At 38.4% G+C, this 19,024-nt stretch overlaps 1 protein-coding gene across 3 annotated transcripts in view; it reads left to right on the top strand.

Moving 5' to 3' along the window:
* GRM5 (glutamate metabotropic receptor 5) overlaps nucleotides 1-19,024 on the top strand; it is a 228,598-nt gene that overhangs the window by 194,079 nt on the left and 15,495 nt on the right. For all 3 annotated transcript variants that reach the window (XM_059840359.1, XM_059840358.1, XM_059840357.1), the window contains exons 6-7: nucleotides 1,058-1,184; nucleotides 11,430-12,369. In XM_059840359.1, the coding sequence (XP_059696342.1) occupies nucleotides 1,058-1,184; nucleotides 11,430-12,369 (1,067 nt within the window). The remainder of the gene's footprint in view (nucleotides 1-1,057; nucleotides 1,185-11,429; nucleotides 12,370-19,024) is intronic.

Here is a 19,024-nt window from a genome sequence, read left to right as displayed (position 1 = left end):
TCTAGCCTTTCCATCAATTTTACTGTTTTGGTTTTGTTTTTTTTTTCATACTCTACAGCTAAAAACAAAACCAACTAAACCACAAAAATTTGAAGTTTTTCAGGTCCCCATATTGGTGATGAAAATTAGTTAATAGAATTTGTTTTTCACTGCAGCATTGCAAAGAGCAATCCTATTATTTTTGATTATGTTCATTTACATGTTTGGTTTTTTAATTAAAATTGCAATAAAGACATTTGGCTTTAAATACACTTTCTGAATTCATCATTGCAAAAGAAAAAAAAAGTTAACCAGTTTCTTATGCTATAATTGGGAGTATTTGTTTGTAAACTATTTGGGAAGAGGAGAGAAACTGGGAATACTTTATTCAAAAGAAAGACATATTTGACAAGAAGCACAGATGTTCCCAGAGATGATAAATAAGGGTCTTTAAAAATCTGCATTTCAATCCTAAGCATGCAATAACATTTGGTAGTAAATTATGAAATGAGTAATTAGGTCAGATGTTAGAATGGAGAAAGATAAGACTCTCACCTTTAAATGGTAATTAGAAATGCAGTAATTAAATAATTCTGGAAAAAGCATGTTCATTTTGCAGTCTGGAAAAATCAGTTTTTAATAAATCACTCACTATTGGGTGAAAAATAAGCCTTTGGGTAACCAACACTTAGGAACACAGTGCTGTTGACATGTTTCTCTGTATGGACCACCTTGGAGTGAGTTATGTGTCTTCACTATCATGCACTGACTTCTGTAGGCACATTGATATCTATGGTGCTTTGCAAATTCTAAGAGGAAATAAAACCATCTTTTTTGTCACCCTGTACCTCCACTAATACTTCTCTGGGATTGGTGGATTCTTTCTTCTGGTACCTACATGGTGGGAGAACTAAGAATTTTGTCACATTTTATCTTTGAAAATATATAATGAAACAGGATAATTAAATTTCAAAAACTCTTCTATTAGAAAAAAAAAACATTAAAAATTTAAATTAACAACTGGGCAGCACGGTTGTGTGTTTTTGCTGATAAAACAAAATGTCAATTTTTGTCTCAGGTGATCCGTAAAGGAGAAGTGAGTTGCTGTTGGACCTGCACTCCTTGTAAAGAAAATGAATATGTCTCTGATGAATACACATGCAAAGCCTGCCAGCTTGGCTCCTGGCCCAATGAGGAACTCACAGGTAAATGAGTTGAGGTTGTGCTTGTGTTGTCAATGAAAGTGTTCATCTAACGAGCTGGAGAAACAAACGGCAGATACAGGTGGGTATGAGGATGGTTTTGGTCAGAGGCAAAATGGGGATAAAGCTAAAATTTGAACTGAAGCTGATATTTATCTCCTGAATATGATTCACATAGTTCAACTCTTTTCTAAAGACCTGAATTACTAGATCTTGAAATAAAAAAAAAAAAAAGTCCCAATTTTGTATTCAGTCCTTTCCTAAACTCTAGATGGTGATACAGGATATATAGAAAATAAGTGCTTATCAGAGAAATTATTAAGAAAGATCAAATTTAAGAGTTTTATTATCCCCCCCCCAAGCAGAAGAATAGTGCACTACCTTCTATTTTAATCTGACAAAATTCTGATTTAGTTCCTGTAGTTACTGCTGCTAGAAGCTCGAGTTCTCCAAACAGACTTTGGTTTGCATTAGTTCTTTGTTCATCAGAGTCTTCTGGAACACAGTGTTCATCCTTGACTTGGCATAGACCTCTGTGCTCTTGCAGAATACCAGTTAGGCTTCTCTGGAGATAAATTACTCCAACATTGTATCCCACAGCCTCTCTTCTTTATGACTAACAAACAGAATTCAATTTTTTAAACGCTCGGAGCACAAACCACTTCAAAACACTGTTCAGGGATCATGTTCTCACTGTGCAAGTTTATATGGACAAGGGGAGCAAACACAGGTTTTATTTTCTTTTTCTAGAAGAAGTCACAGACCTGATTTGCAAATAGTTTCTACAGAAAGCAGAAGCACTTTGAGGTGTGAGGAAGACAAAGGAAAATGTAGTTTGCTGCATGAATTTATGTAAGTGGGAGAGCATAAAGCAAGGCTTGGCCTCTAGGCAGATTTTTATTTACAAAGTTAGTTCTTTCCTTTTTAAGGACTGTTGGATTGCTGTGATAAATGAGCTTGGCTACCAAATTATTGCAAGAATATTATTTAACCACTAAAGTGATGGGGTACACCTCAGAAAATGTCAAACATGACACTTTCCCTAAGGAAAAAAATATTTCAACAGAGAAAACTGGACTAGCAGTAAAATGGACTTTCAAGTTCTGCTGCATCTATGCTTCCACAGCCCTAATCCTCCAGTTCTGACTCCCTGGGCAATCAGCAGCCAGCCAGCAAGGTCTTCTTCTCTCGTGGAAAGATTTCTCCAGCCAGGAGAATGGAGAAGGGGAGAAAAAGAGAACAGGCTGCATGTGTCCCCAAAAACAGAGTATTGAGGGTGTGGTTACAATGTGGGGTACACTTCTCAGAACCTTCCAAAGGCCACGCTGCAGGGACCAGGTTACTGCACCAGGCTGGTCAGTTCATGAAGGTCCATTAGTGCAACTGGTCAGCTCTTCAGCCTCCAGGGATTTTGTCTGAGATATTGTAGATCCCAGCTCATGCCCTTGCTCAGATGAGCACCTGAGGTTTTACCCAGCATAGATCAGCTAAAAAAAGAAATGCTGCAGGTCAGTTAGGAGGGCATTTGTTCCAAGTGCCAACAGAGAAGCCACAGAACCAGTGGTGGGAAGGAATTGTCCACTGACTTGGTGAAGTTTGTGTAATTAGACACTAAGCACCATATGTAAGGCAAAGTGGAGTGACCAGGCCCTAAGCTGACCCTCAGGCTCTCTGCTCTGGGCTGGCTCCCCAGGACATGCAAATTTCCATGGTTCAAGCATGGTTCACCACGTCATTGAACATTGTTCCATGTTCAATGACACGGTGTTGTGGTCTCCTGGGAGGATTCACCCTCTGAAAGCCTCACTTTGCTGTCACAATGGAAAAGTAAGATGGGTTGGCCCCTCAAAAGCTTTCATAGGCTGAGTTAATGGTTTTCCACCTATCAGTGATTGTTTTTAAGGAAATCAGTTGTATTTTTACTCAAGCCAACACGAGCAAACATTTTGTGTTTGTTCACAAAATTACATTTTGCAAACCATTCGTTTGGCTTCAGACATGCATTTTATGCCTTTATTGGGACAAAAATCAATCTGTACACAAAGGAACCCTTGACATCAGTGCCAAGCAACATTCCTCAGGAGATCTAACACTTGTTCCTCAGCCAGGCCCAAATTTGGCAGGCCCTATTTGGAAGCCAAAACCTCTTTGGCCTTCATGAGCACAGCTGGTGGAATGTGCCCTCCTAGTAATAGGACACCCATCTCAAAACTTCAGAGCTGCCTAGTTCCCACCCAGCTCATTATCAGCATGGTGGTTGAATCTTGTCTTATTTAACTTTGTATCACAAAGAGATTTTAAGAAATCTATTCCCAGCCTATCCATACAAAATAATGAGCTGTATTTCTAATGATCATATTCCTAGTGCCAACTTTTGTGCTTATAAGAAAAAACTGCCTCTCAATCTTGTTTAAAACTTAGGATTTAACAATAAAATTGCATTAAAAGTAAGGAGAGGTTGGTGTATTTTGTATTCTGGCAAGGAAATTTCCTTTCTGTTTATAAAAGTATACAGCAATCTCCTTGAAATGTCCCTGCATCTGATACTGCAGCATACTAAGTCTCTTTGCTTGATAAAGCCATTTCCTAGGGAATGTCAGCTCCACAAGGCTACACGTACAAAACTTCATTAGAATAAGTCTTCCCTGCATGATTACCTTCAGATGACAGTCCTGTAAATTTATCAGCCACACACCTGAAATGGCTTTCAACATGGAGCTGCACCTCACTGTTTGCCAGAGATCTGACCTTGGATAAAAACATATTTGGAATCCTTTCTTGGCTCATATAACAAAACATTACATCTTTCTTATGCTCAATGATCAGCATCAGTTTTGTGCCACAAAGTTCACGAATTAAAACATGTAATGGCAGGGATGTTACTGACAGAAAGGAAGACAGATTAATGCACATTTTCAGCCACCTATGGAATATCAGAATTCAGATGCAGCAGGGGAAAGACAGAAGGGATGAAATATGTGTAGGAAAACAAAGTTATTCTCAAAACAGAAAAAGACATTGAACTGCTGAAGTACATAAAGGCACAGAGAATCCAAAGGTAGTAGAAAAGGTAAGTCGGAACAAGAGTTTCTTTTGATTAAATCAGTTACTGGAAAATGTTTCCACCTAGAAGTGAAGGTGAGGCAAGAAAGAGAATGTTAACTGCCCATATTTTATTTTGTCACAAATTTCAGATTGCTTTTGCATGCAAAATTCCCCAGGGATCAGGCTCCTCCTTGGACAGAAACCTAGTAAGTTGCTTCCTTTTCTTAAGATTTATATGTACTGTCCCAACATGTAACAGAAGTAATTTTCTTCCTCCTGGCCTAATATCAAGTTATGCTTCCCAGTCTGCTGTAGCCCCTCTAAGTGCCCATGTGTTGTGTTGGCAGCATCCACACAATACAGCACCAATTTACAGATTAATGTGGCCAGCATGGCTGAGCCACGGACTCAGCTACAGCAGGAGGAACTCAGTGGTTAAAGTCCAGAAGTATATGCCAGTCACTCCTCTCTTCCTCAAAGCTCTTCTTTGCGTTATATTCACAGCAGGTGGAAGAGAAATAGATCCCACGCAAGTTTAGAAACAGGTGGAGGGATTTTCTCAGTGCTGAGGACCAACACTGATACTGATTTTTCAAAAGCTTTAGGAGAATCTGAGGATGTGACCTTCTGCATTCAAAAACGGTGCTCTAAAAAGACCAAATAAATTTTGTTCAATGTCTCAGAGCTTTTCCAGCATATGTAGGAGCATCTTGGTTCAGTTACCAATAACATTTAAGGACCTTTGAGGTGAGAAAGAAGCAATTATTCTGTCTTCCTGACAATGAAGGACCGCATACAACAATACCAAAACCTAAGTTTTGTCTAGTGATCTCAGGAATGGCAAGAAAATTAGGTTACATTAATTTCAGTGACAATTGGATTATTTTCAGGTTGCATTAACATTTTTCTCAGTCTCTGTGTATTCCAAATATGCCAACTATTTAATTTTCTTTATTGGAATCCCATGAAAGTAGGAGCTTAACTATTTACACCTCTTGAAATGTTTTCTTTGCCATTCAAGGGTGAGAATATATATCAGAAATATGTATTTTTTTCTATAGCTACAAAAATGCTTTCACCAAATAAAGTACAGTAAAGCCAGGATAACAGTGTGATTTTACTGCCCATCTGGAAGTGACAGATAAGAAATGGATTATCCAAAAAACCCTTGGATGGAAAGAACTGAAAAATGTGTGTGGCGGGGTCTGAGCCTCAGTTGTCTCATAAGACTGGGTTCTGCCCCTCACTCAAGCAAAAGGTGATCCATTTCTTGCCCGAAATATTTTCAAAAGGTAACTTCCTGCTCTCATCAGGCTGCTTTCTCTGTATTCCCTCTTGCAAAAATGTTGCAGCCATGGGTGATTTCAGCAATTGTCTGATGTAGGTCAGAACACAATCTAGTCTGTGATGACATTGATTTTGCTTCTTAAAAATTATTAGGACCTTGCTTTTTGATCATAATTGTTAAGGCTAAAATTGAGGCTGAGGGTAAGAGAACACAATTTTCATCTGGTTATTTCTAGTGTTATAAATGCACATCAGCAGAGATGTCCTGTTTTCTGTGCCCCTTATTTCTCTTTCCTTTTTATTTCTTACTCCAAAGGAAATGTAACCATTGCCATAAGTCACTTTCACTCTATTCCTCTTGGAAAAGGTGTATGTGGATGAGTTAAGGGTTCAGGTGCCAATATTATGACCAGGATCTCATTTTCTGCTCCCTTGGTTCAGGGTTTGCACACTTTTCTTCCCTCAATTGCTTCTTCCAGATAGGGTGTGAACTTCAGCTTCCAGTCCAGCATGAGCTACACAGCACTTCAGGCTCAAGTGAGCTCATTCAATGTAGCTGAACTCAACAAGCAGCACTTGGAGTCTCCCTGGCTGGATGAAGAGGAACTCGCCAACAAAGCCAGAAGAACCCACTTGTGATTGTGCCTTATGTTATGGAAAGTTTGCATTTGGAGCAAAACATTTACAACACACAGAGCCAGCATTTTTTAGTGAAATTTAAATCAAAACAGTAGAGCTGGCATGAGGATAGACCTGATTGTTGTAATTTATCAGTTGTTCCCATCATTCTGCACACTTGTGTAATTAAGGAATAATTTCCCATATGGTCACAAAGTAACTTTAATGCACTATTCTAAGATTCATGGCCTTACCTCTTACAGCAATGCACAGCTAAATCCACATATTCCAGTTACTGGGGACTCAAGCCCCTGAGCTGCAGCTGCTCCACCCTTCATGGTTTAAGATGTGACCAACCCCAAATCCTGCCCTGCAGAGGTGACAGAATGCACACATGCCCAGTCATCAGCTGCCTCCATTGCCTGTGCAAAGCCACCTTTGCTGATGGTTTCAGCAATGTGCCAGTCTGGGAGCTGCAGCAGCTAAGAAGACACCTCTACATGCCCTGCTTTTGTAGCAAGTTCAAAGGGTGCCACCAGAGTAGGGCAAAGGACTGGTGACTACAGTAATTTAACATAGCACCAGAACAGAGTTCTGGCATGTTAATGTCCTCTCTCCCTTCAGATGGTCCAGATTCCATGTGAAGGTCAGGGGTCTGATACATCCCCCAGGACTCTGGATAGTGTAGTCCTCTGTTTGGATAATGTAGGGTTGAAAAATATAAACAACTTATAAAAGCTACCCCATCAGCTTTACGTAGATTTTTATTCTTATGCTGACATTTTTGCATCTCAGCTTTCCATATATGTGGAAGCCTAAATAACTAATCAAGATATCCTTCCCCCATCTTTTGGGATTACAACAAGAGAAAAATTTAGAAGCATCGATTTAAAATATTTAATTTTATAACACAAGTAGACTTTGAATAATGAGTGCTAAATACCATATGAAGACACATTCATTACTAAAATGTGGTCAGGTTGTTGTTTGTGTTTCAACCTTGAAGTTTGGACTTCTGATAACCTTGGAAGGATGCCTGAAAAGTTACCAAGGAAATCAAAACTATTTTAACAGGTCAAACTTGCTGACCAGGATGCCAAATCCAACTAAAAAATATTTAGAACTTACTAAACTAGCAGCAATTTTCTGCAGTTTTAGTCTCCATGCACAGATTCAGTGAGCTTTAGGTCATGATGTTAACTTAAGAGAAGTTATAAAATTACCCTCACTTTTCAGTCCCAATCCTATTCACAATCCCTATTCTGTCAAGTTTACCTTTGAAAATAGTTTAGTTATGTATTTTATATTGGTTACCAAAGATTGGATTACTCAGTGCTAAACTAACACATTTTTATGGATTCATAAGGCATCTTCTAGGTGTCAAGGTTGTAATAGCAACTTAAAACCATGCTAAGAATCAAATCCATGGTGGAAAATGTGGTCTGTAATATAGTGCTTTATATTAGTAAACTCTTCTCCCAGATTAAATAATTTTCATGCAATATGAAAGATCAGAAATAAGGGACAAATTTGCCTTTACAGAAAGAGGACAGTATACTAACAGACCTACTAATTGACCTATGGCAGTGGTCAGGCCTTCAAGAGCACTTCTTCTCCTTGTTCATGGAAAAATTGGAGGTCCATCCATGAGACAGCTAGGGGTTTTTCCAAAATATTAGAAACTACTTTTTTTTCTCAGAAGATCCTTAGACATCCTGATTTGTATTTTCTTGGTGGTTTTTGGGGGTCCTTCAAGAAAATCTTTCCATAGAGTGTTGAATGGAATTCTAATTTTTTCTATCTGCTCATCTTGCTATTCAAATGTGTATCTGGTGTTTTGCTCCACGCTGGCTATCTTTCTGGCCAGTACAGCATAACAGCAGTTTCATGCCAATTTTACTGGAACTCCAGGCATCCTTGAGCACACAACAACTCAACACCTGCTCCAAAGTGGACTGGGTCCAAACAGCCTTTCCACAAGCCAAAGACCACCTTAGTGCCTCAGCACAATAAGGCACCATAGGAAAAGACTGGGCACCATAGGACATGACTACTACCTGTTTCTGAGCCAGCTAGGAGAGAACATTTTCCAAGTTGATAAAGTGTAAGAGAGAGGCTGTCGGGCATTGTCATGGCCGTTGACAAGAATGAGTTATTTTTGTGGTACCGTTTTTCAGCTTTTGTCTTGGTATAGTCCAGGTCATCAATCTAACATGAACACTCACAGTGCTGTTTTTCCCATCTTTCTTTAACTTGATCTATTTGTCCTTCTCTGAAAAGTGCCATTGTCAGAAACCATTACCTGCAAAATTATTATATGAAAACTTCACCAATCATTGTTTCATGAAGATGATCCAGTCTTTAAATCTTAATTGAGGAATAAATCATTGCCAAGTTTAGCAATCTCCTTGTAAAGTATACTCAGTTATGGGAAAAATACAACAAGTTTCCAACTCTTTTCTTGGGTATTTCATCAAGAGGATGTAAAAAAGAGTAATAAAGCATGGAAGGCATGAAATAGTCTGAAACTAATGAGAAACACTTGGTTATGATTCACCTCTGCTACAAAGTTAGAAATGAGGCAAAATTTAGCCCCTATATCATTGTCTGCATGCAAAGGCCAGCTGCCAGATAAAGACCTTTTCTCTTCAAATCTCCTGTCAAGAATATGTAGCAGTGCTAGAAGCTGGAAACCACTTGTTTCCACAAAGCATCAGTTAAATCTTGCTAAAATCAGAAATGGATTTAGAGGTCACTTACTTGTTACTTATAAAACTTCCTGGGGAAGAACCCACAGTGGGATATCTGCACACAAGAGAGGATTCCTTCTTGTTTTCACCCTTTTCCCCTACTCTCACTTGTGTAAAATGCTGATTTTTATCATGTGATTACTGTGCTACTTTAAAATTGAAAAAGTCAGAAAGAAATACATTGTCTCCCTCACACTGAATACTAAATAAGAAAACACATAAAACCAGCAAAAGTTAAAAAGGCTATCATCAACCAATGCAGTGAAAATGTTTCATGAAAATCTAATGTCTTTCTTATGTTTAGGTGTGGTAATAATTTTATTAATGCAAGAGAAAGCTTTTCACTTTAAAGCAGGCAAGTATGGATGGCAAATTAATCTGTATTGAGTAAGGAGCCCAATTCTCTAACATTAAAGTGACTGTAAATTTGTATACTTTAATTGCACTAACGTCAAAGACTCATTGACCCCAATCCTACTGTTTTTTCCACTCTCTTCAAGAGCAAGGAATATCTGCCTAGTACTTTTGCCTAATTGAAGGTATTATACCTTCAAAAATATTATTTCTGTAGAGATACAGAATGCAAAGATACTTGGAGAAGAAAGGAGTTCGGCCTAATATCTAACCATACTGTTTCATGAAATGATTTTTGCCACTAAGAATGTTAGTGGCAGATTTGGAAAACTCTAAACTCAAAATACAGGAAAAGGCATACAATAGATCTCACACATAGACATTCCTAAATTATAGTCCTGATAGCTACATTTACTCCTGCTCTTCAATTCATTGAGATCCCAGGATGCCTAATTAATTGAAATTTCTTGGCATCCAAATATCCAGCAGACAGTCCTAACTACCCTCACTGCAGAAAATACAGATGTGAGCACCTGGCACTCCATCTTCGCAAGGAGAAGTGCCTTGTCACAAGCCACAAGTCAGAATGACACTCTCCTACATGACCTAACCAGAAGACAGCAACATGATTACAAACACAAAAAATTTTGAAGTAATTTAGTTTTTGCAATCAAGCTTAATGCAAGTATAGGAGAAATAAAAGCTTCTAGTTGCATTTTCTCCATTCCATCATCCACTCCCTGCTGTCTTGCCCTGGCTGGCAATGCCACTGCTTTCAGGAAGTTGCACTCCAGAACATCAAGATCCTCCCCTTTGTTATTACTGGGTCCAGCTGAGATGGAATTCCTTTTCCCCATAGCAGCCCTTGCAGTGCTGTGCTTTGCATTGGTAGCTAGAGACACGTTGATGACACAGCAGCCATTTTTCAATATCTCTCCAACATTCCTGCCTCACCAGTGTGGTGGGTATGAGCCAGATCTTGTGAGGGGGCACAGCCAGGACAGCTGACCCAAACTGACCAAAGTGATATCTGGTATTGTATGATGTCTGCTCATCAATAAAACCTAAGAGAAAGGTGTGGGTGTGTGCAATTTTTGTAATGACATTTTTGTTCTGGAGAAACTGCTACATTTACTGAAGCCCTCCTTCCCAGGAAGTGCCTGTATATCACCTGCTGATGGGAAGTAGAGAGCAAATCTTTTGTTGCAGGCACTGCTATAATATACTCCAGTGCCACAGGACACAGAACCCCTCTGCATCTTGTGTGAAAGTCATGAAAACAAGCAAGGTCAAAGGACCTGAACAGGAGATTCAGTTTTTGGACATAAAATGCAAGGATGGATGCTTATGGCTGTAGTCAGCAACACAGCAACTATGTCTGCCCAGAAATCCTGGAAGAGATCATAGACTGTCCAGAAAGCAAAAAGTTTTGACTTCCTATGACCCAGATGCATAGAATGATTTACTAAAACCTATGCAAAACTGAAAAACAAGTGTCCTTAAATGGGTTACACTTCTAATTCAGCTTTGTTGCTTATATATTAACTTCAATTTTATTTCACAAGTTAGATTAGGTTTTAATTTTTCAGAAATTTCAGAAGGATGAATGGCAGAAAAAGAAGTGAGTACAGTGTGCCATTCCAAATTACCTATTACTTATGAATCCAATTCTAGAAAATTTTTGTTAGAAAAAAGGTAGCAAATCTGAGAAACTCTCTTTTTTTTGACTGTTAGGATCTGCAAGATTTCTCTCCACAATCATTAAGCAAATATCAATATCCTTCACAGTGTACACTATAATTAGTAGGATTGACATCTAGTCCTTCATGTGCAAATAGTATGCAGAAAATTCTGAAGCACTTTCTACTGAGGTAGTGCAACTTGCTGTGGAAATTTGTTCCCAAATTCCTATATGTCATAGAATTTAAAAGGCAATTTTGTGCTGTAAGAGGTGACTTATCTTAATCAGCTTGTTCATCATGTTCTATTCCAGATAAAGTGTACTACTGAAATAAGCTGTAATTGAAATGTGTCACTATATTGACATTATTTTAACACAATCTGAGCCTGCACTCCACACAATGGCAGCTTCCTGAAAAACAAAAAAGAAGAGAAATACCAGGAAAACCTCTATCATTAAAGAATCTCACCTCTACACACATCGGTTTACCTTTCTCTTTTTCTTTTTCTGCAGGTTGTGACCTCATCCCAGTCCAGTATCTCAGATGGGGCGATCCCGAACCAATTGCAGCCGTTGTTTTTGCATGCCTGGGTCTGTTGGCCACGCTGTTTGTTACAATTGTGTTCATAATGTACCGTGATACTCCAGTGGTCAAATCATCCAGCCGAGAACTTTGCTACATCATTCTGGCCGGCATCTGCCTGGGTTACTTGTGCACTTTCTGTCTGATTGCAAAACCTCAACAGATTTACTGTTACCTTCAGCGAATCGGCATCGGCCTCTCGCCGGCTATGAGTTATTCTGCTCTAGTAACTAAAACCAACCGCATCGCAAGAATCCTGGCTGGGAGCAAGAAGAAAATCTGTACAAAGAAACCTAGGTTCATGAGTGCCTGCGCCCAGCTGGTTATTGCATTTATCTTGATATGTATACAGTTAGGCATCATAGTTGCCCTCTTTATAATGGAGCCACCAGACATAATGCATGATTACCCAAGCATCCGAGAGGTCTACCTGATTTGTAACACCACCAACTTGGGTGTTGTGACTCCCCTTGGATATAATGGGTTATTAATTTTGAGCTGCACCTTTTATGCGTTTAAGACAAGAAATGTCCCAGCAAACTTCAACGAAGCAAAATATATTGCCTTCACCATGTATACCACCTGCATCATTTGGCTGGCTTTTGTGCCAATATATTTTGGAAGCAACTACAAGATAATCACCATGTGTTTCTCAGTGAGTCTGAGCGCCACCGTGGCCCTTGGCTGCATGTTTGTGCCCAAGGTCTACATCATCCTTGCTAAGCCGGAGAGGAATGTGCGCAGCGCGTTCACCACGTCGACGGTAGTCCGCATGCACGTAGGGGATGGAAAGTCATCCTCAGCTGCCAGCCGCTCCAGCAGCCTGGTGAACCTGTGGAAAAGAAGGGGATCATCTGGGGAAACGCTTAGGTAAAGTTTTCTAATGTGGGAGTGTGGGGAGGAAATTGTCATCTTCCGAGAGTTACTAATAGTGGAAGGACAAAGGGAAGTGTGCTAATTTCCTTTGCCTCTGCACGGGGAGTGGAGTGAATCCTCTGACCCACATCTGCAAGTTTTGATTTAGTCAAACTGCTGTGCAAAAACTGGTGACAAAACAATGGGAAAACAAAGTTGAAAGTGCTGGCTGTGACAACTGTGCATGAATCTAGGGAGAAAAACAAGATTGTAGCAGTAAAAAAAACCCAAGAGAAGAAAATCAACTCATTGCCTTGTCCTGAATGGACCCATTTACAATCTCTTTCCCTTAAATGAACTTCCTATTGTCTGTATTTTGCCTCTAGTGACAGCAGTAAGACAACAGGGCTGCTGCTAGAGCTCCATAACCGAGGTGGAGTGTTAAACACAAGAGTCATTATGAGCAGCCACTCTGAGGCATCTGAGGATTTGTTCTGTATGGCTCTTCTGTTATACCTTTTATCTCCTGCTCCCTTGATTTTCCTTTCTTATACTATCTCTTCCTAATTTCATTTTTTTTTGGTCCTCACCTATCTTCTCTTCCTTACCTTTCTCTGTAAACATCTTCCTCATGCTAACAAATTCAGCTTCTCACAGGCCCAGCTCTGTCTACCCTTCCTGCCATTGAACAGATACTTCCTTATAAGATATTTCTTTGTTTCTTCCTAACTTATTATTTTACTTCAGCAGTCATGAAGACAATTTGTATGTTCAATGTATAAAACTTATCTTAAGTGAGCACTAAAGAGAAAGGAGAGCTCTGGAGTGGAAACTGCTCTGCTCCATAAACAGAACCTGTAGTGTGCACCTTCCCCAGTGGTTGGTTTCATCCTTTGATCCTTTTACTTTTGGTATGAGTGCTATGAGAATAATTTAGGTTATTTCACTGCTGGCATTAAAAAAGAAAAATGTTGATAAGAAACTACAAAGAAGCAATTTTGTCATTCCTCGGCTCTGTATGTCTAGCCTGAAAGTGACATGTAGCTAGATTTTTTCTCCTCACTGAAACACACCTGGATTTCAGGATTGATAATATGAATATTTCCAGACATGTCATTGTTCATAACTGCAGTTGGCATGGAACAAGGACAATTTGTACTTCCATTTATATGTGAATCACAATTTAAACCTGAGGGAGGACTTTATTAGTAATACCTGCAGGATATATTATGCAAAAGTGATTATTTTTTCTGTCAGAATATTAATAATTATTCTCTTTCAGAGACTTTGAAGTGGTACAAAAATGACCAGCCTATTAGAAGATATTTTATACTTATGATCAGTTAATGATGGGGTTTTTTCCAGTTCCTTTCCAGATGCAGAGTAGGATGATGTTTTCAAATGATAAATCATTTTTCAGATTAAGTGATGGCTACCTGAAATATCTTTTTCTGCAACTTTTGTGTCTATGTATAAATGACCTGAGGTATTTGAATTAGAAGCCCTGTAGCACCTTTTGGGACTATTAAAAGAGTCATTCTTCAAAATATGTCTTCAATAGAAGGCATTCTTCATTGAGATCATCATTATTTTCCCTCCCTTTTGCCTCAGCACTCATTTGCCACCTTGCAACATTTTTACTCGACAAGATGAAGTTATAGATCACAGAAAGATCTTGGGCTTGGGATAGAATTTTTTTTCCATCTCTTCAGGTCTGGTTTGGAAAGACCTTCTTCTAAAATCTTTGTTTTGTTCTGAAAAGCAAAGAGCATACACCATATGAAATATCCTAAATGACAAGATGTATTTTCTTCTTTTTGAGGACTCTCTTTTCATTTCTTTACATCCATCTGTGCATAGATAATGTCTGCAGTAGGGAGATATTAGCAGAATATAATAGATCATCATCAACAAAGACTTCTTTTTCAATAGCACTGTCTTGGGAATTACTTTAATCCAAAAAAGCTTTGAGAGTGCCCAGTATGTGTGTGTAGGGATGAAAATGGCAGCAGAAAGCTGATACCTTGACATATTTCCCTGGATGTAGAACTTGAACTTTGCATTTGAAACTTGGAGAAAAACTTATATGTCATCAGCAGTGTTCATCAATGCACAAAACTGGAGCAAAGAAGATCCTCCTGATACATGTGTCTGAATCCCCAGCCAATTAAGCTGTGATGGTGCCACGAGTTTAGTAGTGCTCAGTCAGTGTGTGCCTGAAGGATCAAGGCATCCAAGAGCAAAATGATTCCATCAGTCCTGGGAAACTCTCTCTAGTCAATACCAATTTGATTACATGAAAGAGAGTCCTAAAAGGCGATAAGTATATTTAAAATGGTGCTCAGGACTTCACCTAGGTCTGGTATAATCTCCAAGAAAGAACAGAAAACCCCTGTCAGCTTCAATTCCATTTAGTGTAGAAAATGAGCAAATAGAGTTCCACCATTTCACTTGATAATCAAACACTTCTTCGAAAAAAATCTGGTTACACAAAGCAATAGGTTTCAAGGTATTGCTCAGTACAATGCTCAAAAGATTGTTTTGAAAGTTATTCAAGTAAACACCAAAGTATTTAGACTCAAAGGAAGTATGCACTAGAACTTCATGGCATTATTTAAATAGCTCAGAGGGACTTTATTTAAAAGAGAGTGAGTCACTGTTGAATTTCAAAGAAACATGCTATTTAAGTCACCAGTGCATAGAGGGGCCTCTATCATTAGCATTTTGCTTCTTGACACTAATTTATAGCACAATGTAGCATTGCATCAAATCATTGTCAAACACATAATGCCAATGCTCCATTCAGAGCTTTCACATCAACCACAAAATGACAGATAACAAGACTGCTTTTGCCTAAATAAAGCAATGCATCTGTTACAGTCCTAAATGACTTTTTTCATGGGGTGTTCGTCAGTTGTGTGTTGGAATGAATTTTCACATACTGAAATATGTAGAAGGAGAGAGTAAAACTATTCATTACCCAGTGAAATGAAAGCAATTTCATGTATACTATTGTGATTCGGCAGTACTCACCAAAAGATATTCCAACCTCATTTAAGGTGGGGTTCATGAACCTGACATTATCAGAAGTGACTTCACAGAGAAGAGTACTACAGAGCTGAAGTCAAAGCCATTTAACTGGTGTAGAGAGGCATCTGGAATTTCTGATTCCAGTCATCTTACCAGTTAGTTTCATAGTGACTAGGAAGGCCATACGTACATTGAGTAAATCTTGCCTTGAGGTACCAGGAATTATTATCACATATGCTACACAGCCTTTTTGCAAAGGCCAAAGATAATTCACTATTCCAAGCAAGATAAAGGCTGTATATTTCTGCTACAAGAGCTGATATTATGATATTTCTAGTCAGGACTGCACATCAAAGGGTCTCAGTCATGTTACCCTGACCTGGAGAATAGTGCAGATGTTCAAAAGCTCTTCTTGGCTTTCTAATATCGTTACCCTGGATTTCACACAAAAAAATTAACCACTAGTTGTTTATGTCTTCTGGAAGGTGTCTTTAAATGGCACACATGCTCCATTTTCCAAGCTTCACCCTCATCTCCCCACGACTACCTGAAGAATAGCAAGATTTGTTGCCTTTAAAGCAAGTAATAAACTGTTCTGAGTAACTAGCAAAGTATTTAAGACCTCCCTAAATACTGTCTTTCACAAATATATGTGCTATTTATGTCTTTAAAATCCTACCAGTATTTTTCTCAAAAGAGAGAAGCTTATAGATGTCCAGTACCAGCCAAAAGTGCCCTCCTGAAACAAAACAAGACTGATTATCATCTTACTGATAATCAGTAACTAAGCCAGAAGGTTGAGCAGCACTTTCAATCTGCAACCCAGGCAGGTAGCTATGATCACTCTAAAGGAAAGAATCAGCAGCAGGTCAGCCAGATAATGCTAGGTATGTTCAAGATACATTGGCTGTGCTTTGTGCCTAATTATTCCATACAGCTGTGAGCAGCACAAGACTAGACAACAGAATAACTATGCACATAAATTTCTGCACCTTATCATAGACACTTCTCTCACAAATCTTTTTTAGACTAAAGCTTAAAAACTCGGTGTGGCAGTGATACTTTATTCTACTTGGATTTACTATGTGATGAAGTATTTTCCAAATATTTAAAAATAAGCTAAGGCTGTGAAACTAAACAGAAAACTCACCTGTTTTTTAATGTATTGTCTTGCCCACTTAAGAAGTTTTTCCTGCACCATATGATTACAGAGTTGAGCATTGCTCTGTATGCATCTGCAGAAGTGATTGTACTGACAGCTTTCATCAGGACTGGGGATCCTTTGTCCTAGTCAGCCAAACTCACCTGTGGTACATCAGGGGAACCACAATTTTTTTCTGGCACAAATCACCATCATCTTGTTTTATCTTACTAAACTTAAACAAAAATGCTCACACATCCACCCCAGAATCAGGTTTCTTCCCCTCAAGCCCTACAATGCCACATCAGAAAAAGCCATCAGGTGTCTGGGCTCACATGCTGTTAGTTGCCATTCCATTTCTTCTACGAAGAAAACATGCTAAGCAAGGTAGATTTTTTCCCACTGAATTGGATTCAGTCCTGGACCACCAGTGTCTATAGTTAGTGTATAATTAGACATCAGGCAGTCCCTAACTGTGCCATAATGAAATATTTTGGAAACAGGTGTCTTCCAGCACACTGCATGTTCTGTTTCTGCAAGGAACAGCTGGTTTTCTCCCTTCCCCATTCCATTTTCCTACTTATGGTTGACTGTATATATTTTGTTACAATTCTAACAGGAACTATTTTGGACCAAAAATAAGAAAATATGCTGGTATCAGTCTAGAAGCTGCCATTCATAGTTAGAAATATTCCAGTCTAATATAATGCATTTGCACACCATATTTCAGCACCAAAATCTTGGGATGAGCTTTTTCAGAAGTCTGAATTGAAGTCAACTCTTTTTTCCACAAGAATTTCTTAAGACAATACTTCTAATGTTGAATATGAATGACATCCATATAAAGTACTGAAAAAGACCAAGAGAATTGAAAATGTGAAAACTTCAAGGTTTCACTAGTGTTATGCTGCATTATGAAGAAAGTCCTGGGAAGACACTGATTTTCCAGACAAATGGGAAACCCCATCAGAATAAACTTCTGCCACTGTTACACACACCATGCCAAGGTCCCCAAGATGCCACCCATGCAATTCCATCAAAGCCACATACATGAATTAGCAGATAGATTTGAAGTCATGGCCATTGAGCTGTGATCAAGTCTTTTTAGAGCATGTGTGTATATTATCAGCACGAGGATTTCAAATGTTAAAGGGAAAGATTCAAATTTCTTATGCCTCAGCAACTTGCCTGAGATATGAAACAGGCCTGTTGTTTGACACAGAGCTTTTAGTCCTGTAAAGATGAAGTTCAAGAAAAACTGAGAGATTTTTGTGGAAACCCAAAGCATGGGTTGCTTTCCTACTGGAACTTGGTGAAGGCATTCTGTCTTGTATAAAATAAACACTGATTGGAAAAAAAAAAATAAAGATTGGAAAAAAAAAAGTTACTCTCTAGCCTGGTGAAAGTAAAATGATTTTTAATGTTAGTCAGTGTCAGAGGAGAGGTCCCAGCCCACCTGTCTTACACCCATCAGACTGTTATAAAAGCTTTACAGTAAAAGATCTTTCCAATTCCAGTTTCATTTCACCATTGGGAAAAAAAAAAATGTAGGGGACATTATTTGAAATCCTGAAGTTTTTTAGACTAAAGAAATAATTTAGAGGTGATTTTTAGTTTTGCTAAACATCTCTTGTGTGTACAGAGAATTAATTGGGAGATTATCAAAGAATGTGAACTGGGAGAAATAATGTTTAAGATACATTCTAGAAATTATTGGTACCACCTTTCAGCTAACAGTGGTAACAGTGACCACCTTTTAGCCATTGCCCACCTCAATGCAAGAAATCCTTTTGGAAACTGAAAAGTTGAAAAGCTGCTCAAAATAGGACCACATATTACTGTAGGGCAAAAGATGTCACAGAAAAATCATTGTGCACCAAAAAAATAAGTTGATTTCTCCAGATCCTAATAGGACCCTTGACTACAAATTGCACAAAAGTATTTAGATGCCTCTGTATTATGAGTTGATGGTCAAAAAGTGAGGGCTAAGTTTCTTACACGACCTAATGTAATTAGAGCAGTTAACAATTTACATGAGGTGAAGGTTTGGCCCCATGGGTATTGTTCTTATTTAAAAAAAGAAAATCTAGGCATAGTGATACAAGATGCTATTTGTTTGCTTCAGAGTTTGCTAAAATTGAATTTTGATGCATGCAGGATAAAAAAAAATATACTCTTCAGGGAAAGTCATTATTCTTTTGATGGATTAGTCTGCATTTATTAATGAATCAGTTCCCAAATGGTTCATTTGGAGCTATTTTAATCTAATATGCTACAAAAATTTAGATTGAGAGATTACTGAATGATTTGAGTCCTTCACTTTTGCCTACATAATTTAGTCTTGGTGTCTTTTTGGACAAGCTTGGTACAGTGATTAATTATACTTCAAATACTCTGAAATGACTGAAGAATATTTTATAAAACTCAGTGAAAGGTATCACTGAAAGCTTTTGATAAATTGCTGCTAAAACATTCCATCTGTATAATGAATTTATACTC

Source organism: Haemorhous mexicanus, chromosome 2 (genome assembly GCF_027477595.1).
Source record: "Haemorhous mexicanus isolate bHaeMex1 chromosome 2, bHaeMex1.pri, whole genome shotgun sequence".
Taxonomy (NCBI): domain Eukaryota; kingdom Metazoa; phylum Chordata; class Aves; order Passeriformes; family Fringillidae; genus Haemorhous; species Haemorhous mexicanus.
Note: the sequence above shows the minus strand (reverse complement) of the source record. Positions and strands in the feature narration are given on the sequence as shown.